The sequence below is a fragment of the Nesoenas mayeri genome (assembly GCF_963082525.1).
Source record: "Nesoenas mayeri genome assembly, chromosome: 6".
Classification (NCBI taxonomy): domain Eukaryota; kingdom Metazoa; phylum Chordata; class Aves; order Columbiformes; family Columbidae; genus Nesoenas; species Nesoenas mayeri.
The window spans coordinates 32364438-32390143 of record NC_137545.1 but is presented as its reverse complement, the minus strand read 5'-3'; the positions used below and the strand labels follow the sequence as shown (position 1 = coordinate 32390143).

General features: G+C 43.8%; 1 protein-coding gene across 1 annotated transcript in view; it reads right to left on the bottom strand.

Moving 5' to 3' along the window:
• Positions 1-16260: 16260 nt before the first annotated feature.
• The window catches only part of SLC49A4 (solute carrier family 49 member 4), a 64556-nt gene continuing 55110 nt past the window's right edge, over positions 16261-25706 (bottom strand). The window contains exons 8-9 of the mRNA XM_080347115.1: positions 21151-21333; positions 16261-17851 (exon numbers count right to left, since the gene is read on the bottom strand). Coding sequence (XP_080203241.1) covers positions 17736-17851; positions 21151-21333 — 299 coding nt within the window. The 3' untranslated portion in view covers positions 16261-17735. The remainder of the gene's footprint in view (positions 17852-21150; positions 21334-25706) is intronic.

Below are 25706 nucleotides of genomic sequence, written 5' to 3'. Positions count from 1 at the left end.
ATTATAATTAATTGGGGCAGTAGCATTATTAAACAATATATCCAGCCTTGAAATGTAATTTTGTGTATGTGTGTGACTGTGTCTATAAGAACTGTATTAGTTTGATGCAGAAGCCATGTTGTCTACAACCAGATGTTTGTCTGACATAACTGTTTGGCAAAAAGGAAACTTATTGCCGGTGCTTAATGTACAATTACATCCAATGTGTTAGCAATGTGAACAAGTTCACTGCTGTTATCATTCAGTGTTTCTAAATATTTATAATGAACTCCTGATGCTAAGGATTTTAGAATGTCGCAATACTGAGCATGAGATAAAAGTACACCCCGAAACGCGCATGAGCTCCACGTGGTCCCAGCGTGGCTTTGTCGTCTGCATCTCGCTCGAGCAATGTCCATGCCCGTGCTTGGCCATTGCCTTGGCTGTGCTCCCAGCGGTCCCGTTTGTCTGTGCTTTGTTTCAGATGTCACTGTAAGCCGACACTGATCGTTTCTCGGTGCTGTTCCTTTGCAGTTGCTTCTTTGAAAGCCCAGCTTGGGCTGTGTGCTCAGCTCTTTCATGTAGGCAGCTGGTAGGAAATGAAGAAAGACCGTGTTGCTCTTGACAAGTATATTGCTTTTCCTGCGAGGAAAAGCCAACATGGCTCTGTAAGTCTGTGTTATGATGGTTTGACTAGAAGGCAAGAATAAAGCAGCCTCCCATTTTTAAATTACTTTGTTCAACTTCAGTTTGCAGTGATTGAAGGCTGTAGGGATATTTGTAATAAAGTGGGGGCATTAGAATTGCCACAAGGATGCCTTAGGCTCAGTGGTGCCCGTCATTTCCAGCTGCTGCTCGTCTAATTTAGCAGCTCATCCTGCTTTCTGCTCTGGTCTCACGGAGGGAACAGAGAAAAAGAAAGAGAGGGGTGTCCTTAAATAGATGTTCTCACATGTGTTGCAGGGAGGAAAGGACGAGGCGAAACAGGAGACACTGGTAGCAGGTACCAGCACCTGTGGGGGCTCCTCCCTGGCCCCCCAAGCCCCATTTGAGGAGCGATGCCTTTGTGCCTTGTGCGGTAACAAGTTCCCTCCGTCTCACTGAATTTCCACGTCCCCCTCAGCAACACTGAAAATCCTCACTTACAGTAGTTCTAACAAGTATGTAGCCCAAGGGTTGGAAATTATTACATTAGACTATCAGGATGGGATTTCCCAGCTTTAATTTATGTGAGTCAGAAGAAAACATTGGCTCCTAAGATCAATCTCGCCATTGTGAAAATTAAAGCCATCTCCGAGCTTCCCCTTCAGAACATTCCCTGCATCGACACACACATTCTGCAATTACCATGCATGTGGCAGGATTGCAGCTGGAGTTTGAGGGGATGCGAGGGAGTCAAATCTTGCAATTATTTTAATTGTCTATTTTTCTTTTTTCTTTCCCCCTCATTAAGCATTTTCCCATGTTCAGTTTTGCAGAATGACACGATGTAAACGGATTTTTTTTTTTCCTGAAGTGCCACGTAGCAGTTGAAATTATTTAAATGCTCAGCTCATCAAGATAGGTCATTGTTGCCATTGCGCTCAGGTGGTGGATGTTTTGAAGGCTATCGGAGGGCAGATGTTTCGAGGATGATGCGTGTGGTTATAGTTTCATCAAGACATTCCTTCTTACCAGTCATCCAAATGGATCCAGCCTCTTTTCATATAATTGGCAATCGCAGCAAGGGTCCGTAAACTCCATTCAAGCAGAAAGTAGAATCCAGGAGAGAACTAGAGAGAATGAAAGAAAGAAATCGGGATGCTTATTACTCAATTAATGTTTGCAGGTGAGTGCAGTTCTTTAAGGACGATGTTAATGTGGTGTGAGAGTTGCATTTTTTTTTATGAACTCTCTAATGCGTGGCAGGTTAACGACATCATGTACAGTGATATTCTTGCGATCCAGGTAATTTGGCAGCTTGATCATCAGGCCTGTAATATCTGTTGCAGCTTGGACTGCTCCTGCAGCTGGACATTAAACTTGCTAAAATTTCCTATTCCTAAGGCCATCTTGAAATGCATTTAGTTTGGGAGCAACTTTCCAAAGGACTCACCTTGTTGTATACATATATATATATTTCTTTTTAATTTTTTTTCTTTCACTTCTAAGACAGAGAAGGGGAACCCTGAGCAGTTCCTGTGTTGGTCTAGAGATGCTGGTTCCCTACAAGCCCTTTGGCTTGAATTCAGGTATACAGCATGTAAAATATGACGGAACTCATACAGCCAAGTACGTAGCGGAATCATCTTTAATTAGGCCATTCATCTTCCATTTTCCATGGGAGAGGCTGCGGTTCTCCCTCCAGCAGGGGTGCTCATTACAGCACTATCCAGGCTGTGTTGTGCCCTCACCATCGGGCTTTACTTGATCAGCTGCCACCCAAAAATCACTTGTGCTGCTCCCTGACAGACAAACTGCTTAACCATCAAACCCCAGCGCTAGAGGTGCTGTTGCTCTAAAGGTGCACTTGAATGTTCAGCAGATGAGCCAGGGCTGCTCTTAAATGTGTGACCTGTACAGGTACTATAGAAGAATACGTATTGTCTTGCCACCACTGTTTTTAATGCCTTACGTTCAGAATATGAGAAGGTTGGTTTGAAATCGGAGGAGGAATGGAGCGCACGTCTGATGCAGACAATTTGACGCCTCCAGTGTTAATCTGATGTTAAACTCACCTGGAGAGGAAATTGCTGTCCACTGAGATTGATTTATTCTTTGTACCAAATGTAGTGGGGGGAGAGTTATATATATATATACATAAATATATATATAAAAAATGTAAATGTAAATTTTGTGCAACAACTTACTCTTTTTTTTTGTAATAGTATATACATCTATCAGTGGATAGATACAGTATATATTTATAATATATACACACACAATATATATATTTAGCAAAATGCCTGCAGAGGAAACTTAGAATAAGAAAGGCAGTGCTGATATTCAAATTCCACAGGGACAAAGCAAAGAAAAAATAAAACTGTAAAAATCTAGTATCCTTTCCATAAGGTTTAAAAAAAACAGTTTTGAGGTGAATGAAATATAATTTTTTAATTGAAAATAAAATTGATTTTTCTAGTTAGAAATGCTGATTCTTCCCTAAATCAGTCTGGTTAAGAATGATTAAGGAAAAATATTCTTGTTACTGTTTATATTTTCTGAATAAGCCTCCCAAGTCTCTCATGTGTATCACTCTATTGTTTTTGTAATTATAAATAGCGAGTAATTGTGGAAAGAAAATGGAAACAGCAAGTAGGAGTAACTAATATTGTACCATTAGAGGAAAAGACATCCTCTGTTAGAACGTGAAAAATCTCATCTTGCATGTTAAAGGAGTTAGCAACTGCTTTCTGAGTTACTGAGCGGCATTATAAGCCTTGCCTTATAGTCACACTAGGGGCTTTAGTACAGAATTTAGGGAAGAGAAACCCTGCAAGCCCATGGCTTTTGGTTTTCAGAGGGGTCCAGAAAAGCCACCAGGCCCTGCATGTCTCTGGAGCTTCCAGCATTACCAGTGGAGGTTCTGCGTCTTGTTCCTCGCCCCGTCCCTCCCGCAGCCAGGACAGGGGCAGCCCCTTGGAGCACAACAGAGAAACACCCGGGAAATGGGGCTGGAAGGACTAATTTTTGTTCAACAGATGACTTTGAAGCCCTGGTGAGCAAGGCCCAGCCTCCCACAGGTGAACCTTCCCCTTAAGCTTGTTAGGAGAAAACTTCGGGCGGCTTCAAGGGCAGATTTGGGGTGGGTGAGCAAATCCACAGATTTTGATGCTGCCCGATTGCCAGGCAGTTCAAAACTGGCCAGAACCCCTCTGGAGAGGAGCCCTCGTGGAACTTATCCAGGCTCAGCCATTATCCCTGGAAATTCCTCCTTTGGGCCATTTGGGAAATTTTAGTGTCTGCATTAGTCCTGGCTGGAGGAGTAAATTGCCACAAATTTAAGTGCTTGATATCATTCAATGCAAGTTTGGGTCTTGAACCTGAGCATTTTTTTCGTGCTCTGCCCCCAGCCCCAGCTGCACATTCAGCCCTGCTCTTCAAGCGGGTTCAGCGCTGCAAGAGCAGCGTTTGGCTCCTGCAAGTCCCAGCCGCGATTCAGTTCTAAACAAAGCTGGTTATGAAAAGTATTAACACTGCGCTCTAGTTCTGAAGGCTCCAGGAGCAGGGAGCTGCTCATTCGCGTGCCACGGAGTCAAGCAGAGGTCGGCATGGATGGGCCATTAATAACCGAAGCAAAAATATTCTTAGTACCAAAATGTCAAACAACGAAAAGCCAGCCAGCTGCGTGACAGTGTGGTTTCCATCCACACACCCCTCCTCAGATAACAGCCAAACCTGCGCATACCTAAGAGCGATGCGGTTCATTAGGAGCATTCCCACAGAGGAAGGTTTAGGGAGGATGAATGGTATGTGAGATGGAAATGATAGGGTTTAGCTCGTAACTGAGGTGGGAGAGTGACAGAGGCAATACTGGATCTTGGATACCTGAGAAATTATTGTGCGAACACAGAAGGCTTGCCCCAAAACAGCAAAACCTGGAGAGTATGATTGGACTCTGCTGTCAAGGCACATCACCGTTCCTATGCAATCGAACCTGATGGTACTTTAGTATAAAGGTGACCTAGACTGTAATCACTGCCTTTAGACACTGTGAATTTTTTTGGGGTACTCTACTCTGTATTTTTATATATTGTACAATGTAAAGAATAATTCAGAAATAAAACAGACCAACCTGGCAAGCCTGTGGGTTATTTCCACTCGTTCCTGATGTGCGGCGTGGCCGGGGCTCCTGAGCAGTGCTGGCAGGATGGGTCAGATGAACACGGAGGAGATTCCTCCTGTTGGTGGTGGCCAAGGGCAACACGAAACTCACTTGGCCGCTGGTGCAGGGATGGGGAATCGCCGTGTCCGTCCTCCCTGTCTGCACCCTGGAGGCCTCAGTTTGGGTTGTATTTCTCATGGCTTGTAGGCTACGTGGTTACAAAATTGTGCTAGTGAGTACAACAGCAAATCTGTCCCTACAATTCAACTCCCCTCCCGCACAAGTGAACGTTGGCATCCAGCTCCACATCAAACCTGGGTGGGGGGGGCATTCGAAAAATGCTGCTCGACAATGTAAGATCAAATCTGTCTGAAATTCAGGGTGCCAAATCCACCTCCAGTACCGCAGTACCCGTCTCACCTCTGCTCCCCACATGCAACACCGCGTCTGCAAGGACAGGACTGGGATGCACCAGCTGCCTCCACAAAAATGCTCATTTTCTGCAGAGACTTTCAGGTCCACGTGCTCACTTGCAATGAAATCTTATCACTGCTCCTTCTCAAGCCTTACAGATCAATGTGAAAAGTTATAAAAAGCTGAGGGACACGTTTGATTGAAGGGTGATCGTAGCTTCATATTAAAGAACGTTATAGCTCTTGTTGCATTTATTAATCAAAGTAAAGACCATGAAAAGTGACAGAGTCAGGAACATTTTAGTTTATGTTCCGATACAGCTCAAGACTTATATTGAAGTTTCATACAGAAAATTACACCATAATGTCATAAAAAATAGATTGGATTACTAATAACCTGAAACGTGCTACACCTGCATACATAATACTTTAATCCTACTAAATCATAAGCTATCATTTGGGTGTTTTCATATTCTCAAGTGTGCATACAGGAATTTCTTTTCAATGCCGACCATTAAAAAGTAATTGAGAGGCACAAGATCAGTAAAAACAAACTTGCTGTGAATAAGATGGATTTTTTTTTCCTAGTTAGTTTGCATGATAACACGAAGAGGCCATTTCCGAATGGTTTTGTTTTGCATCAAGACACCTCTGCACACAATTGGAATACAGTATCATGTTGGAAACTGTTTCCAATTTCCTTAAAATCCCCCTAACACTGTTGTTTTTTTTTTTTCCTAGTTGCTCATTTGATTCATTAACATGCTAGTTTTGCATTTTGTTCTCTCACCTTCACTACACATCCCAGCTGTACCCTTTTCCCTCTTTAGTTCTTAGCTCTGTGTAGTAAACAGTAAAAAGTTGTTACCTTGAGGGTTCCCCACGGGCCGTGCATTAAGCCCAAGCCTTGGGGCTGTGCTGCTGGCGATGGGTTCCACTGCCCATGGGGTTTGCTGTGGTGTACCCACCACTGGTGTCGTCTTCTCCATCAAGGGCTGGAAACACCTGCGGCCTGTGGGGCGCTTGCCTGGGCAAGGGCACAGCCAGCACTTGGTGTCGGAGCAAAGAAGGGCAGGGAAGTGCAGCCCGGCCCAGTTAACATCAGCGCTTGTGAAAACACCAGAGCAAGGACTTGGGGAATGAGCTGCAGCCACCACGGAGCTGCTGAGCAGCTGCGCATTGGCCCCAGGGCCTTGTCAAGAGCAAGCTAATTCAGACCAAGTTAATTCCCTCCCTTGAGCAGCCACCACGTCCTGCAGATAGCGCAGAGCTGAGGAACACCCTGCAGCCTGGTTTTCAGCAAGGCTTTGACGCTCTCGCTCGTGATGCTCACACACTGTGGGGAGCGCTGGCCGGGCAGAGCACCGGGCAGACACCCCCTGAAAGCAGTCAGGCTGTGGCAATGAAAAGCCCCAAGTGGGTCTCCTCCTGCCATGCCCAGCATCCCCACCACTGCCACACCGGTGCCCCCGGTCCTCCGCCCTGGTTCCTACATTTCCCTCTGCCCACGCAGGCGTTTTGCTGAGCTGTACAAGCACGTGTGGCTGTGCTGCCGTGGGACAGGGACATCCCCGAGGCAGCAGAAATCAGCTGAGCCGGCACACAGCAAACAGCTCAAGGTGCATGCGAGTCAACAATCCCCCACAAAAGCATCATTTCCCATGGTGTCTTGTGTTTTTTCCTCCTCAAGCATAAAGCCAAGAGACCACACACTCTCAAACACACAGCTCAGTTACCAGAAGTTTTGGTGGTTCATTAAAAAATGCTCTTTTGCTAACAGCTGAAATGCATTTTTTGGAGTTGCCATTGCACTTCTTGTTTAAAAGAGCTGGGTTTCAAATTAGCCAAGAAGGTGGCAGAGTTGAGCACTGCCCAAGCCTCCTCCCAGGAGCAAAACACCACCACACACACTCACACACACACACACACACACATACATTCTCCCTCTTCCCTCCCTAGCATCAGAAACTGAGAGAATCAGACTATTAGGGTAAAACTTCAGCGCATTTCCCAGGACACACTCCCCACCCTCCGCCTGCCTTTGTCAGATTTCAGCCCTTCAATCCGCTTACCATTTCCTCAAACCAAACTGTTTTCCTCTGGAGAAATGACTGAATCAGGCCAAGGTAATTTTGTTTGCTGAGATAAAAATGTGAAGCCAGCTCAAGGGATCTGAGAGCAGCTGAGTAGACTCTCACTGTTTCTTGCTTCACCCTGCTGTGTTCACAGGGCAGGTTCATATCACCCTTTCCTTCGTTGCGACTGACTCTATGTTGACCATCTCATGGCAGCAACTCAAGTGCATGCACAATTAGCTTGCTCTCATTTAAAAACTACAAAGGTCTGAAGGAAATGTTTGCATGCTGTACACCGCCCGCATCCACCCATCAACGCAAGGTGTGCTCTTGTCACATGGAAGATGCAACTCGTCAGTTCTCGCACCAGCTGAAGCAGGTCTGGTACCCAGCAAATGCTTAAAGCTCCTTCTGGCTGCAGGGCAGAGATGTCTCCTCCCTGAGGAGTTGTGCTGCATCACTGTCACACTTCAAAATAAATTTTCTGGAGATCTTTGTAGGTCAAACTTCACAGTTTATGAACTGGCAATCAGCTGGAAGCAAAAAGCAGCGCTGGTTTTCCATGGCTCAGGAGATGGTGTGGTGTCTTCCAGACCTGGGGTTGGCACTGACCATGTGAACAGCAACAGGCCGTCAAGGTCCAATCCATCTAACCTTGCTGTATTCTTTCATTTTTAAACCTTCCATAGTCATTTCCTTCCTGTCATAGAAATAATGGACCCAGCAATGGATTGCTCCCCTCTCAAGCGCAGGGTAATGAACAGCCATCAGAAACATTTGATATTTCCATGATGTGAAGCGTCAGTGGCCACGGAGAAAACTGTACCCATTTTTGCAGGACTTAATTTACTGTCACGAGCAACCGATCTGTATGAGAGAGCAGGCGTAATGCTGATGCACTTTTATTACCCTGGCAGGAGCCACATTATTGTTTTCTGTTTTCATATTCTTAGCAACAACATTATTTTGTTCATAGGTTTCTTCAGAGGAGCTCAGCCGAAATTTTTATTTTGTACACAATTTACGTGCTGACTTACATCAGCCTGCCCACAAGCGAGAGCCTGGCTTTCTGCTGAAAGCCTCCTGGCAGTTACTGCTGTCTTCTGCTGGTCCGCCGCTGGGACAGACAGACCTCGCTGGCTGCCAGGGGCCAGGGAGCAGCTCAGTGCCGGGCAGTCCCCGTGGCACCGGGTGCTGTCAGAGGGTATGGACTCAGACCACGAGCATCACTTCTGTGCATCAGCCCAGACACCCACAGTCGCATCCTAGACAAGATAAAATCATCTTTAGGTGCTATGTGAGTGTACAGGGTAGGATAAGCTGTGACGCTGTAACACAGGCTAAGACCTATTCCAAAAAATCTCTCTCAAAAGGGTCTTATTTGCACATCTGTGGCTGTTGAATTCATTTCTGTATGAGGTTGCACTGGTTTAGTACATACATCTGCTGCTCATCTGCTCACCACCAACCTTTCAGAACCGCCCTTTGCCCACCAGAGATGTTCTCTCAGCACCAAAACTCAGCTGTGAAGCTACATCCATAATCCCAACGCTCAGCTCTACAACCCGAGGCAGGTTTAGGAGAGCCCCAAGGAGAGTTTGAGGCTCAGGACGCAGCGGGGTCAGTTTGTCAGCTGCCGGCGTTTCCTCTGCCTGCACCCACCTGAGCCCCACTCACCAGGGTCCCACTGGGGTGGCGTGTCCCAGGGGCACGTTTGCATCCCCTGCCCACTGCCTTTTAGCGCCTGAGCTGGGTACTTACCGCGGCTGTAGGGCTGTGGCCAAGCGGACGGCTGGATGGGCAGACAGACGGACAGGCTTGCTCACAGCACAGCCCTTGCAGCGCCAGGGAAGGGATCTGGCTCATCCTGGTGCCACCGGCAGAGCCGCTGCAGCCCTGGCCCCTTCCTGCAGACACAGCAAAGCAGAAAGCTCCCCAAAAGAAACCTCGCTGAGGAACCCGCTGCAAACCTCCTGCGGCGTCCAGGACAAGCCAGGGCTGCCCCACCGCCATGTTCCCCGGCTTGTTTGCCTCCCAAAGAGTTGAGGTGTTTTTTGCAGCTTGTATCCAAGGATGACTTCACTCGGTGACTGGCCTGCACCAGGAGAGGAGAACACGCTGTGTGAGCAGTCCTGCCGCGGCACACGCTGCGGGGCTTCCCCTCTGCCGCCTCAGCCCAAGTCGTAGCTAAAAGAAAAATCCCCCGTTTGCAAATGTGTGTTAATACGGCAGCGGGTGCAGAGTAACACCGGTGCTGTGTGTAAAGGCTCCTGCCTTGGTTCATGACAGAACTCCCCACTGCAGCACAAACCCTGCTCGTGGAGCAGGCAAACGTTGCAGCCACTTGGCCACCGTGACTCCCAGCAGGAGAGTCAGGGCAGGTCCACCTGCATTTGGGTGTTGCCTCTGCCCTTCCCCAATGTCACGGGCCCCTGGCACTGGGCTGCAGCCCAGAGGTGCCAAAACACCCTGTACCTGGTGCCTACCTGTAGCCCCGGCTTTTTTCCCAGACTCTGCTGGTCCTGCAGCCATTAGACACAAGATACCTGTGAGCAGCTCCCCCACATCTGGGCACACCTGGAGACAACACCAAGTGCCTGCATCCAGCCCGGCTGCTCCTGCAGGTCCCATCTGCCCATGTGCAACTCCAACATGGGCAGTGAGGAAGCCACCAGTGAGCACCCAGCGAGGATGTGACAATTGGGAAAGAGAGAATAGGTTTTATTTATGTGCCAGGGAGGATTTCAACAATGGGAAAGATAACATGGAAACCACATAAAAAAAACCTCTTAGAGAAAAGATGAAAAAGATGAGCATAGAGGGATCACCAGACTACAGCAGGGATCTGAGACAGGGGACCAGCTCTCATCCCCCCAAGGACAGAGATTTCTGTAACACTGCAAAGATAAATATGACCGAGAACTGTATCATAAGGAGCCCGAAGCTCCCATATATAGCCTGGAAAGAGACTGTTGCTAAGAATAGTGGGGCCCAGATACTCCACGATATGAGAGCTGACAGATTTCTTCCCAGCACTAATAGGAGGGGAGGCTATTTTAAACTTACCCTGGTAAAGTGAGGGCGTTATTTAAGAGCTAGTCCTAGAAAATAAACATGGATCAAGAGATCTCGGGTTGAGTCTGTTCCAACTAAAAGCAGAATAAACACAAGGAAGGTTATTACGAAGGATCTCATTTCCAAAAGCCTGAACAGAGATGCTAATGATGGGAACCAGCAAAACCAACCGGTTTGCAGTACCTTGAGCCCCAAGCCCAGATGAGATGGGGTGTGAAATCAGTTGGGACGGTGTGATGGGGCAGTGTGATGGGACAGTGTGGGCCACCAGCACCTCCAGTGCCTTCCCCTCCCTCGGTCCCCCGCTTGCTGGGGTCCCTCTGCCCCAGCCCACCCCCTGCACCCCCAGCCATGGGGACCCCCAGCTACAACCCCACTGAAAGTGATGGAAATCTGCCTGTTGGATGGGTTGGGCTTTGTTCATTTAGACTGAGCAACCCCCACGTCACAGCAGTATCTGCAGTGGTTTCTGGCGATATTACAGCAGAAATGAACTATTCCCCTGTATTTTCTGGCAATTAATGAACAGTGATGGCAGCACATCTGAGTAACCTCTTTAATGGGCAACAACCAGTACGTAAAGTAACACGCACTTGATGGTCAGATTCCAGTTTTAAAGAGAAATGACAGGGTGGATGTGTTATGTTGACAAGTACATAGTGGTTTCAACATTATTGTCTCAAAAATAAAAATACATCACATTGGGATATTGGATACAAAAAGTAGAATTTGCTTTAAAATAAAATTCTATCAAATTATTTAAAAAATTACAAAAGTAAAATGCATACAAACTCCAGTAAAATTGAATAGCCTTACAGGTTGAGGATAGTTTACAAAGATGGTCTCCAACATGTAAAACCCTTTTCTACCTTCCTATGTTCACGCAGTTCAAAAAACTCCAACCATTAGGTACGCCACATAATTAAAAGCCATTTTTTCCACCTTATAAAGTACTTGTTCCTAAAATGCACAGCAGCAGCAGATGTTAAACTTGGTAGGGGAAAAAGAAATTTTGATGAAGGAAATACCACAGGCAGAGAAAATACATGTATCTGGAAGATACACCTTTGTCCTGGGGGCAGCAGAAAGGTCGGGCAGGCAGGACAGAGCTGCAGGTGAGGAAGCCAACTCTGTTCTCACATCATGGCTTTGATTGCACATCCAGGGCATCCATAGAGAGCTGGATACAGCCTGGGGGCACCGCAGCCCCTGACTGCCCGGGGCAGACGGGCTCTCTGAGCATCCCTTCCGAAAACACAACCATTTCCTACCAGTTTGTTAACGTGTCCTGCCCGAGGGGCTTTCTATCTATACAGTACATACTGTCTACGCCTCATGGATTATGCCGGCCAGGCACAGAAAACCAGGGTCTGTGCTCCCCACAGAAGTCTCAAGGCTGAGGACACGCAGCCCATTAAACACAGCACTTCCCAGCTCCCAACCCTCACAGGATCCCAAAGCGCTTCCCAGCCCTGACTGCCGTGTGTCCCTGCCTGAGGAGGCACATGGGGCATCCCCTGCCCCTCTCACCCACATGAGCACCTCTTCCCCATGCCCTCGAGCAGCTCTGTGACCAAGCTCAGGCTCCTGCCACTTGTCCCAGCGTCACACAAACCTGCACATCTTCTCTGCAAAGGAAAACATGCGGTTGGGGTTTTTTTTTTGGCTTTTACGAACAGATGGACTAAGGCTGGAGAAGTGGCCCAAGCCTAAAGGGAAAAGCTCCCCATAAAGAAAAAAAGGATTTGCTCATGGCATTTTCTTCATGTAGCAACACAAAGTGAGTGCAACGAGTCTGTCCAGATATAACAAATGGTGAAATCACATGGGGGAAGCGAGTGGTGACGTGCGGAAATCACTTTATAACCTGTGCGGTTATAAAGAAGGTATCAGTGGGGAGAGAGACCATGGAAGAATAAGCTGTTATTGCAGAGACCAAGTCTCATCTGCCCTTGCTGCTGCACCTTGGAAAATCAGCACCTCTACACCACGTGCCACAGCCACAGCTGCTCCTGCGGCACAAATCATCTACAAACAGAAAACAGCGGTCAGAACCTCATCCTTCAGGAAGTGAAAAATGAGACTCTGCTAAAATGGGGCTGCAGGAGACGCCCACCCCTCCCGCATCAATAACCCAGGTACACACCGAGCTCGACCTTCTGTGCACCCGACTGCAGCGCTCCCCTTCCCCTCTGCCCATCGCCCCCCAGCACGGTCACGAAGCGCCCACTGCGCTGCTGGGAGTTAAAGCTCCGGCCGGGCACCAAGTGCTCCAAACACATTGCGACCCCAAGTAAAAGGCAGGCCAGCACATCTGTGCAAATATTTGCTTTTCCTTGTCAAAACTTTGGACAGAGTTACATTTCTTCCTCTATTTATTAGTTTCATCTGTCTTGAAACATAAACGGCAACAATTAAAAGCGGATTGACATCTTCTGACTTCACCGAGGCTGCCTGAAATGTGGCAATTCTCCTCCGCTGCCTGAAATGACACTCCTGGAGGAAGCAAAGCAGATGTTCCTGTGCGGCTGCACGCAGCCTCGCAGCAGGACTGGCTGCAGGGGAACGAATGAAGCCGGTGTGGATACCTCTGACCTCTCCCAGGCGATGGGGCGAGCCCCAACACCAGGACCTACATCCCAGGCCAGCAGAAGTTGAAGTTGTTCATTTTGGCAGGGTCAGCATTTACCCTTGCACGACTATGCGCCCATGAGTGCAGCTGCCTCCCTGCACACCCCACATCCCTCACCCCACACCGGGCGCTTCAACAACACAGAGAACAGCGGCATCAACACTAAATACCACATCAATACCAAATACTAATGTATGCTTTCAAAAAAGCATCACAGTTCTCTTGCCAAGTTATTACAATGATCCAAACTTAGTCTAAAAGAAAACCCCAAAAGACTAATGAAACGTAGAAATACTTTTGTCATAGATAATTATTAATATTTGCAAGTGACGCAACAGAAGAAATTAAGATGAAAATTTAAAACCCTGCTGTCATAGCATTATAGGACAGTTATATCCCCTGTGCAAATTGTATAGTTCTCATTCATATTTCAATTAATTCCCATAATTAAATAGCACTTCACTTTCTTGCAAGAGCCAATGTATGCATCTCAATCAATTCAGCTTGTTTATATTACAGTGTAAGTCTACGCAGTCACTTACTAAGTTTACTGTAGAATAAGCCAGGCATTAGCATCCTCGTCATCAGAAAACTCTGAATTTTATATGGATTTGATGAACTCAAGGCAGCATTTCAGTGTTGAAATGCCCTGTGGAAACCCAACCCCCCTACTCAAACCATCAGCCTCGTGCTGCTCTGAGTTACCAACACAAACACAGACACAGCCTGGGCTTTTCCAGCCCACTCCAAGACTAAAGACGTCCCACTCCTATGCATTTCAGCTCTGTCAGATGGTTGGGAGTAACACAGCGATACTGTGAACGTGAATATGTAACACACAGAGTCTATCAGCTTGGTCTCTCTAGGTGTGGGAGCTAAAATTTTAAGTTTCAGGCAAGCCATAACAAACTATCTGCTCACATACATGCACAATCCTTTGGGTCTGCACCTTTTTCCAGCTTGCGTGATTTTCTAAAAATCACTATTTTATGCATATTAAGCAGACAGTTGGTCAACGCATCCCTCTAGAACTGGCTTGGGAATGGGGAAGCTCCGCTCTGTACCTCCTGCATGGACTCTGGCTCAGGGGAGGGGGCAGCCACGTGGGAAGGCAAATGAATCAAAAGGAAATGAATGGAGAAGAGTGGTGATGAGAGGCAGTGAACAGGGCTGCGTGGGGAGCCTACGTCTACCAACCCTGAGCTTCCTCAGCAGCAGCACGAAAGCCAGCACAGCTCACAAAAAGTAAAAACAGCAGCACAGGAAGCTAAACTGAGAGCTGTTACTGAGGAGGCAGAAACCTGAGGAGCAGCACATACCTGAAACTAAGAACTACTAAGAGACATCAGTCACTACAGAGCATCCTCCCCAGCTTTTTCAATATAAAACTTAGCACAATTATTTGTATGTTAGGGGCTCTGCAACGCTGGAAAAAACGTTCTTCAGGGCTGTGAACTTATAGACCACAAAGAGAAGCAAATATTGTAATTTCCCGGGCCACCTTGCTCTGCTGGCACATCATAGGCCAAGCAGCAGCTAACAGCCGCTACTCTGCAGCAGCGCAAGGTAACGCCTCATGTCGATAAAAAACCCTCTTCCCACTGACTCAAAATTTATAGACTTAGAACTTTCACTAATTAGTAAGAGAAATATTAACTGTTTTGAGCCTGTTCTGTGCTACTGCTAATTGTATCAGCATTGCTGAGGGCTCTCCCTGCAGTCTCTAACTTGCAATAAAGTGTGGTTATCCTGACAGCTTGGACCCTTGGAAAATCCAAAGGTGCATCTGGCGATAACTCATACTGAAAAAACATTTCTACAGGCGCAGTTGGGTTACTGGCCTGAAATGGACTGTTCCTCCAGAGAAGGATGCTGCTGCTGGGCACAGATGAGGATAAAATATTTTTCTGAGATCTCAGCAAGCACATTTGCAACCCCTAAAACCATAAAGCCTGAGCATTGTGTGTGTGGAACGCAGCAGCATCCTGCACGACTTTAGGTAACTTGGGAGTGATGCTCTGGTTGTCATCAGCCTTGCTGGGAGCTCTGGTTGAACCCCGACTGCAGAACAGTGCTTGCCACCCAGAGCAGGTGTCCAGCAGAGCCCCGCTGTGCTCAGCTCTGGATAAAGTCTCTATTGTGGCGCAGAGGCATCGAGGGCTGTAATTAAGACCACCCACTACAGTGTCCAGGACAGACACAGAAACTCTTACCAAAGCACTGAAGTTCTGGAGAGCACTGAGCAATTTGCACCAACTCAGGAAAAGCCAATAAACAAGGTTTAAAACAAGATGTTCACTCTTCTCCCTAGACTATAGAGAGAGTCTGCATCTGGCAGTGCTGGCAAATATTTTGAATCGTTCGATGTTTTCTGGAACAGAGGCAGAATAGGTTATAGTCTGAATACTGCCTGAAGTGCTTCTCCATCTTAAAATAGTCAGAACAGTGAAAGGATTAGAAATCTCTGTCACTCGGGACATGCCTGAACCGTGCAATTTTAATCTTAATATAGCTACAGTAAATTGCAGAAGCTGAGCTCCGAAGAACCATCCGAGCTTACAATTCTGCCATGACAATGCAACTCCAATCAGACTCTTGGCAAGCTATCCTTGGTTTCAGAAGACAATAGGTAGCAGTAGCTACTGGATACTGAAACTATTCCAGGCACTAAAACATAGTAAAAAGAAGCTGGGCAGTTAATACCATTCATCTGAAAAACGGTAAGAGGATGATGCCAGTGGTTCTGAATGCGCTGGTTAGACTGATTTAGTTATCCCGGGGTAGGTTAGCTCCATCGTCTATAAAGAGCCTGTTTCAAGACAGAAATGATAATTTAGTAGCTGATAGGCAATGAGCTAGGTCAATTTTCTGTTACTACAGTAAATACATCCATTGCTCTAAAGACATAAAAGCAGGGAACAGCTCTTTTATTTTACTGCAGAGATACAGTCCTGAGTTGAAGGTGTCAGTGGTACGTTCTCTCTGCAGGAGAGCAGACAGAACGATCGGATCCATGGTCAGGGTTTATTTGGGTGGGCTTGCAGTGCCGGTGTCAGCCTGGGTGGCAGCGAACAGCCCCACACAGGAGCAAAGGGCGTTTGATTCAGACTTGTATGGACACAGAACCTTGTGCACCAGCCTCCTCCAACACGTGCATGTACCCCCTGTGACAATATAAAACTGCTACGGTAGGAAATCATCCACCTCTTGAAAAATCTTCGTGTTGCAGACAGTGTAGGTATGAGTTTCCATTCACGGCAGTGACTGGTTTAGTTACGAGCAGTGGCACACCACCATCCAGAGACATTATTTAAAATAAACCTATGTAAACACATACCCTTATATAACTTATATATAAAAGGCATATATATATAAGTTTTATTTGTGTATACATAGATATAAATATGCGCACGCACACACAAACACACACCCCTAACACAAAGCACAGAATGCACACATGGAAATACTGTAAATGATGCTGAACTGAAATCTAAGAATAGAATTTAAAAATTATTAGCAGGTTTAAAATTGAGTTAAAAAACTATTCAAAGTGTCTTTAATATTTATGTTCAAGTAAGGGCCAGAACGACCGCAGATTAGTACTGATAAAAAGAGTTGGCAATATTTCCCATATTATGCCAAAACTCATTAGTTATTTCTCAAGTCAAAGTCATTGTCATTTCGCCATCAGGGAACCTTAACATCTAGAAATATGTTTTAGGAAACAGTGATTTTAAAGACTTGGATTAACAAACAGTATTGTTTAGGCACCCTCAGTCATAAACTAACCCTAAAAACCACGCACACCCTAGAATATCAGAAGAGAATTAGTGGGACCCAGACATCCACATCCACAGTATTCAGTGACACAAACAGGTCTTCACAGTAAAAACAGCAATACTGGAGACAGGGGATGAAAAGGTGACACAGTGGTGGCCTATAAACCACCAACATTTACCAAGAGTGACTCTTCAGTAAACTTCTGAGATACCACATGTGCTCTGTATTCAGGAGATACAGAGCCAGGGGGTATTTCAGAGGGGACTGTGGGTGCCAGCCAGGTTTCAGTGGCAGCTAAAGCTATTGTTTACTTGTGCTCCAGGGTGACAACACACACCTCTAACAACACGGCAAGGATCATGTGGGGTGTTTAGTGTGGCTAAAAACCCTGGTACCAGTGTCTTATATCAGAACTCACCTTATTAGAATGCAAGTGTAGTGTACAAGCACCAAATCATTTTAGTTTAGCTGTTTAACAGACATTCATTATATAAATAAATAGCGATTTCAAAGAGAGATCTTAAAAAAAAAGTTGTTTTTTTTCCTTTTGTCTTTTTTTTTTTCCTTTTGAAAGATTATTCACTATTTCTATTCTGACAGAAGACCCCGAAGGTTACTGGTACCCCGGTGTGTTTAGCCGTGAATCAGCACACACGCACACACGCACAACTGAACATCTCACTGCTACATCAACAGCCTTTTAAACAGAGCCCCAGCTCTGGCACCAGGACCCGTACATCAGATATATTCACTTTGTGCATTTCAGCATCAGTATCACCACTCGAGTTCCACGTTTATCACAAATCAAGGTGGCCTTGAAGGTTAAGAACAGCCTGTTCCTCACCCCTCCTAATAAAGCCACAATTAAGTCTTGTAATTTCTTCGTTTTTCCACTGTTCAGCTATGCAAATCCAGGCAGGTGTGCACACTGCAAAGCTGACTCCATTCTCTTCCAACCCCTCACCAGTCCGGCGTGATCACACAGAGACGACGACGTCGAGATAGAGTCTGTCGTAGGACTCGCGGAAGCAGAGGATGAGGAGCAGGCTGAGCAGACACGACCCCGGCAGGCACCAGTTGAACCAGGAAAACTCTGCAAAGCAGAAAACAGACCCAGGCTCAGAGTTATCAAACGTGTTTAAAGCACTCAAAACTTTGATTGACGGTGGGTTTGAAGGAAATTGCGGTGTTCTGTATGGTTAATATGGCCTCTGAGACTTCTCCATGGATGCCTTACATATATATGAATTTTTATATATCTATATATCTCTAACCAATGCCTCCAGCTAATATTAATCCTCCTTATTCAACCTGTCCATGGAAAAAAGGTCGAGAAGAAAAAAAAATCTATCACTGTTAATGGAGAATGAACCACTTCTGAAGACTCTACTCATTAATTCTTTGATTTCTATGGATTGAAAACTAAAACAAATTAAAAGCATGAGAAGAAGTAGGATTTGATTTTGAATCAAACCTGCTACACGGTTTGAGGAGGGAAAACCAATTCCTCAGAAGAAACTTGTGAGTAGCACGATCAATTCAATTTAAAAGTAGTTGCACAAACAGCTCCTCAGAAGCCGCCTCTTAGCTGTTAGACATAATGTACTGCTCTTAAAAGCCTGTGTTCCACATTCAAGAAATCCTGTTTTCTGATATTTGATGACTAATTAGCAAATTTAAGTTTTTTTTTTTTAAAGTGCACCACATTTTTTTTTGTAAATCTGTCAATTTACTGAAGAAACATTAATTTTACTTGAGATAGTGATTTATTCCTTTTAAAATTTCCTTTATTATCATTATTTATTTTTACAGAATCTAAACTCTCCCTCAAGGTCTGAGTTAATCGAAATCAAGAACTGAGCACCGCTGCTTTCTTAAATCTGTAATTTACGTTGCTAAAAGCAGCAGCATAATTTATATAACACAATACAAAGGACAAAATCAGAAAGCCTAAAAACAACCAAACCAATATTAAACTTCCAAACCCAGTAATGTTCAACAACACCCCCCCATCCCACAAAACCCCTTATAGATTTCTTAGGCAGTTATCTTATTAAAACCTTAGTACTATTTTCCTAGGCTTAGAGAAGACCATGTTATGTAATGGCAGAAGTCAACAGGCAAAGGTTTTGCTACTGTTTTCCTTACAATACTTTTGCTTAATTGGATTAAACAGACTTTAACCTAAACACCCTAAACAAATTTAAGTTGTGAATCCTTCATGTCTTTTGTAACCCAGAATTTGTGGCAGCGGTGGCGCTAACGCATCCGTCGCATGAAGCTAAAGGTCACTTTGCTTTTGGTTTGCCTTGGAAGCCCCTGCAGAAACGGTGAAGCAAACGGTGTCCGGGGCTGTGGCTTTGGGTCTGGGGCACAACACGAGAAGGGAGGCTGAGCTTTAGGAAGCCTGATGTCTCCACTGCACTAGCTAGACCAAAGTCTTCGTGCACTGGAAACTTTGCAGGGCTTGGCTCCTTCACAGCCTTTGCAATATCGGAGTACGAGGAGGAAAGGAAAGAAATCGGAATTAAAACTGCTGAAGATTATCTGGCCTAAAAAGCAAGACTGAGGGAACAAGATGAATTTGACTGAGTTCTGGTTTATCTGTAAGCTTCTTAAATCCCATTAGAAGATGTATTTGAATCAAATGAAAGACAAATGTTTAAGATCGTTATCTACCTTCTAAAGGATTTTTTTAATCAAAGGAGCCAATAGCACCCACCAGCATTGATCCCTCCCAGCAACCACGTGAGCTCTTGTGCTTTCGATCATTTGAGAAACTGCATCACGGAGAATGGATCATCCTAACCACAAATTACTTTTCAGGTTTGTTTTATCCTTCAAAGAAATGAGGAAAATACTCCAAGGGTATGGATATACTAATTTCATGTTTATCCTTCCTTGCATTTACTGATACCTGCCTGCTAGAGAAAGAAATACTAGAGACAAAAAATAGCTCCAAATACCCTGTTAATGAGGGAAAGAGTTCACTTTACCATAATTCTTCAGTAAGAAATGAGACATTGCTTCCCCACCCTCAATTATTAATTCTGAACACTGGAAATTCTCAGAATATTCTGCATAATTTTTTCAACTCAGGTATAAATGTTGGAAATAATAGTCTATGAGAACAGAGTTCACACCAATTAGTATTAATCATAAAAGCATTCTTTAAAATGTAAAGACCAAATATCACTCCACGTGAGGCTACCAGGGATGGAATCCAGATTTCACAATGATGCAGCTCAATGACAGTAAAAAACCAACCAACCCAAACAAAACCAAAACCCAAACAAACAAAAAACCAATAACCAAAATAAACCACCCCCCACCCCAAACACCACCGGCACCAACAAAACTAAACAAACTTCATTTCTCTCAGTTTGTGTTCTCAGACCACAATTTGGAACCAGGTTATCAACCTGCTTGCAGTTCCATGGCAGAAAGACACATAAACCACACTGAAAATTGTTCCCAGGCTGTAACCTTCATAATTTCAAGCACAGTTCACTCTGAAATTTGTCAGTCTCCTCTTTGTTATAAAACACGCCATCTTAAGAAGTACACGCACTCACGATACTATGTAAGAGCCTGCAATTTCTAATGCTTCCAAAGCAAAACAATGCTTTACAAATCCTGCATCAAACGTTTAACACAACAACAAAATACAAATAAAAAATCTGCATCTTTCAAAACCATTAATGAAGACCATTTCCCGCTTAAAGCAAGATGAGTTCTTATTTCACAGTTTAGAGTAGTAATGTATATTATAGTCTACTAAACAACAAGTTGAAAGTTATAATTGTGAATTATATGGAAGCAATTGATACTTGAGAGATGAGGAGAAAGTCTGAAGAAGGTGATCAAAATATCAAACAAAATACTGTTCTGCCTCAGTAGGCCACTAGATTATGTACAGAAATTAGTATTTCGCCTTCGAGCAGTTGTCAGGAGATGCTCTCTACCCTGCAACGGGATGCCCAACCCACTGATCGGAGCTGAGCACCAATGGGCATTTCTGCTCTACCCCTCCTGGGCAACGCAGCGATACCGCAAAGCATGAGACTGCATGAGTTTTATTGTGGTTCTGAACAACCACAGATACAAACATTATTAATGGCCATATTACCCAGGTCTTTATAAAAGTATGATGGCAACGTGTATCTTGATGGTTCCTGGCTACAAATTCTAAGTAGACTATGACTATACACATCGTGCACTAAAGCATTTCATTTTTATTAGCGTGCATACAGAAAAGAACAATTAAAGTTCTTTTCCTTTGCTACTATAATACATAGGGGGATTCAAACATTTGATTATTAACAGATATTGTAAGTGCAAATCCTGGTCTTCTTGGAGAAATATATTTTCAAAGTAGCTTATATTTCTTACCTGTATGGTAAAACGTGAGGAAAAACAAAAGCACTCCCATAAACACATTACTCAAAAAAGTGACAACTCCGCAGGTAATTCCTTCTGGAACAGGGTAGACTGTCTCCACAAAGAGTTCAAAGAATATTGGTACGCTGCTGTTGAGGAATATACCCAGCAAAATGCAGGATGTGTACAGTGTAGCTATAAAAGAAACAAAACCAGTAATTAATTCCACGTCAGCATTTTTTTTCCTTATTCAGACTTGCCAAGAATACTAATACTTGAGTAACAGAGAAATGCACAAACTTATTTTTATTCTCTGTGTATCATGAAGTATATCATATCCCACTAGTTTCAGGCAGAATTAGGCATCAATTTTGAAAAAAAGAAGTTGTTATTATATTTTTTAACAGAACCCATGAAGACACATTCAGTGATTTGGAATTCATTTGTAAGTAAAACAAACAGACCAAAATTACAAATGCAAAACATCACCTACAGTTTGATTTACCTCTGAAATAGAAGAGAACCTGTTGTCCTATACACAATTAGGACAGCGGGTAATTAATGCACCAAATTGGAAACGGACATGAATTAACCCTTTGACTTGGCTCTAAAGGTCAAAACTAATTTTGCTTCTATTTTACAAATAAATGGTAATGATCTACCAGATATCTAGACATCAGTATTCATCATGGCCTGAGCTGCAACACGCTGAATCCCTTTTGGCTTCAAAAGGAAATGAAGGGCACCCAGTGCCTGGCAGGAAGGGGACGCATTTGATAATACAGATTATTTACCGCTGTACAACAAATTATTTTTCTTGGATGAATCAACAGAAGAATACAAACACTTCTTCAGTACCCTCAGATATTTTGTTCTACAATTTCTGACACTACCAAATATTTTACAGTGCTTAGTATCTTGAGAGATGCTCAATATGCCCCTATCATCTACTAATAAACCTGTTACATCTATTTCTGAAAAAAAGAAAACTTCAGAAGAATTTAGTACTTATTCAGAAACGTACATAAGTCTTTGCTAAGTGATGTCTTGGGAAGGGGAAGATTTCCTGACCTGCAGCCCCAACAACCTGAGGTTACTGATCAAGTAGTAAATATAATGAAATTATTAAAAGGCTTTGGGGGAAAAAGAGAAAAAAAAGTCGGGAATATTTTCTGAAGTTTCCACCAAAAATGGCAAGAAAATGTAAGGGAAGTTTTTTCAGATGCAAATGTGTTACCAAGTCACAGGGAAATTATTTATAGCATCTTGTCACTGCAGCATGGTACAAATGCCTTAGACAATTTTTTTTTCGTATGAATATATATGTTTATATAAAATAGAAACTGCATTTTCAGTTTAATTTATGTTCTTCTGTCTTGGAAAGGGGAAAACTGAAAATTCTTTGCTTCATCTTCTGTTAAGTATTGCTCAGTCTCTCCATTGAAAAACTGTCAGGAAGCAGAAAACTTCCGGCTTAAAAAAAAAAAAATCACTGTTTCTTAAAACATGAAGAATCATGGAAAAGAGATAAAGGCATTAAGAAGCAGAAAGAGCTATCTATCAGTTCCTCTGTTTGATGTGGTTTGCTTCCAATGCACAAAGACATATTTCTGTCTCTACAGAGGATTTGCCTGGACAGGAAAAAGAGGACAGAAGATTCAGCCAGAAAGATGATGATACAGATGGCACGACTTCAGGAGGGACAGCTGGTTCTTAATATACCAGAATGTTCTGAGTTGCTAAGAAAAAAAAAAGGGAAAAAAAGAACAACAAACCATGGTAACTTTTTCAGTTCTCAAATTCTCTTGCAGAATAAGAGTCAAAGAAATGGATGCCAGGTATGTTCAAGAGTTCTCAGAGGGAAAGGAAAAAAACCAAACCAGTATGAGGATGCTCTTCCTAATGGGCTCTTGCAGTTAACACTGAAGAATTGATTCCCTAGTTACAAGATCCATAGATCTTTGCTGCAAGCCCCCACCAGTATTTAAAATTTCATTAATCTCTCTGAATTCCTGTTTACCTCAAACACAACTGCATATTGCTCTAACTGCTATAGGATGGAGCCAGCAAATCCAAGCATTGAATTTGATATTTTTGTGTTGGCTTGAGAAACCAGCACATACATGAACCAAATCTATCTCAAGACAAATGAACATCTTCACTTTGTTACACTCAATTAAAGGCATCTATAGATAACTATAGCTTCTTGATACATATAGCTTCCTGATAAAATTCCCAAAACTTTCACCAAAGAAAAGATGATAGCCAGTAGTAATTTCTGTGTTAGAAACCCAAACAGTGAATATAGTCACAAAGTTGCTGAAAGCCATAATGAGCACCATCAAAAGTGGAGCTGCACAGAAAGCACCAGAAACGAGTCCTCTACAGGGAGAACAAAATCTCTTCCATAAACAGCAACAGCCAGGAAAGGGGAATCCTGTGCCTCTGAAAACAATCTCTAGACGTGTAATTTCGAAAATCTTCTATTCACTTGAAGTGAAGGCAAAAATACGGCATCTTAGATTAGCAGCCATTTAAAAGATCAAGACTTCAAATCTTAGTCAATACACTACATGCAAAAGTTTCCATTAAACAAACAGAAGCCTTCAAAATGAATTTGCTAGTTTAAAATACGCTAGTTGAATTACATTACATTGCTCATCACTTACTAAATTGTATTAAGAAGACTAGACTGTAAGCAAGTAAGCACAAAAACTCCATACTTTAGCAATTACCCCCTTACATTTCCTTGTCACTACAGCTTGCTTCGTCACACATTTAGCAAAGCCACCCGCCAGCACACAACTCACACTTCCATACTACCGCGAGCAAAGCAACCGCAGCGTTACCTGGTGTTTTCCCTGCAGTATTTATTACCTGCCTCACGTGTGTACTCTAAAAACTGCCAGCTGAACAGAAGTGACAAAACCTCTGCTGAGATCACAGATGATACTTCTAAAACGAGCTGTATGTATATGCACAGACATATTTGGAAACTAATAAGAGAAAACGTCAAGGCAAAAGCACAGGCAGAACACAGTGTCCAGCAGATGCCAATTTAAACTCTAAGATCGAATGGAAATGACAGCTTTAGCTGGTAAACCTCAAAAAGCGGTTCTGAAAGTGAAGGAGAAGTACACATCTGAAAGCCCACAGGGCTCTCCCTTAATGGGGACATACTGTAGTGATGGAAAAATAGTTTTTACTTCATATTTCTGTAAATCATCCAGGGTCTGCCTGAGTGCTGTACAAATTAGCTTATTCCATTAACTTGGTGATTAAGTTATAAACGCAATTGGTCAACTAAACAGAAAGTCAAGGATAAAATCCGCAGTTTCAGAAAAATGAGTTATAGGAAAAAGTCAAATAAGAGTTCAAAAGTATTTTTTCCTTTTATTTCTTACATTAAATAGCACACCTCATATTCCAGCTCATGGGTAACAAGATACTGTAGCAGGGAGAATATCACCTATTAGCAGAGACCATTTACTTTGCATTACAGCGACCTTGCATTGAACGAACACAATTACCATGATTTTATGCTGTAGAAAAACAGCTGCTAAAGTTGCAACGAATGTTTTTTCAATTAAGACAATCTTGATGACAGTCATTGGAAATGAACATACGGATGTGAAAGTGCTGAAGGAAAAAAAAGATTTCCCAAGAAGCTAACATTATGTCCTAAAGCCTAACAAGCACAAACAACTAGCTTGGATAGGCATATGCTGAGGAAGTGTGTCATGCTATTAGTATATATATATAAAAAATAAATTAAAAAAAAATCACTTTTTCTTAGGAAAAAGAATTAAGTGCTTATGAAGCTTTGCACAAAGTCATGTACTCAAGACAGTGGCAGCTGTGGACTGCAATAAATAATGGAACTGGGCTGGGTTTCTTTAAACGTCTTTGACTGTTGTCATGTTTTCAAGATGTTTCTGTGAATTAAGCAGCTATTTCACAGGTTGCCCCACTGCAAAAAGATCAGGAAAGGCAAAACCCCCACCTGAAGCACAGCTGCCTCACAGAACTGTTCCGAAGCGGCAGGAGGCTCAGACCAGGCTCCGATAGGTCATGTTCACGCTTGAGGTGTGAGGCAGCCCCTGCTATTCTCCCAGCGCTTGGTCTCCTCCTGGCCAGCAAGGACACGAGGAATGAAACGTGTCTTGATACCAGCTCTGGGGATGTGACCAGTGAGATGAAGCTGGGGACTGATGGTGATACCGTGACTTAGCACGAAGAGAAGGAGCAGTAAGAAGTTAGGTTGATTCCTGGCTTCTTATCCCCTGCAAGTCTTCAGCTACCAGATGGCAAATCCATGCCCATATCCTAGACACAGACTTTCTTATCTCCAAGCCACAAGCTGTGACAAAAGCTCTATACCAATTAAAAAAAATAAAAAGTCAGGAATTGGAACAGGGACGTGATTTAAATGATGGCGTGCACTTGGTGTCACCAGATGAGCTTGCAACACAGCAGAAGGAGTCTCAAGCATCTCTGACATCCAGACAAGTTCCTAGAACTTCCCAGCATGTTCTGCAGCATTTTCAGCAATTTACTCTTAGATTATA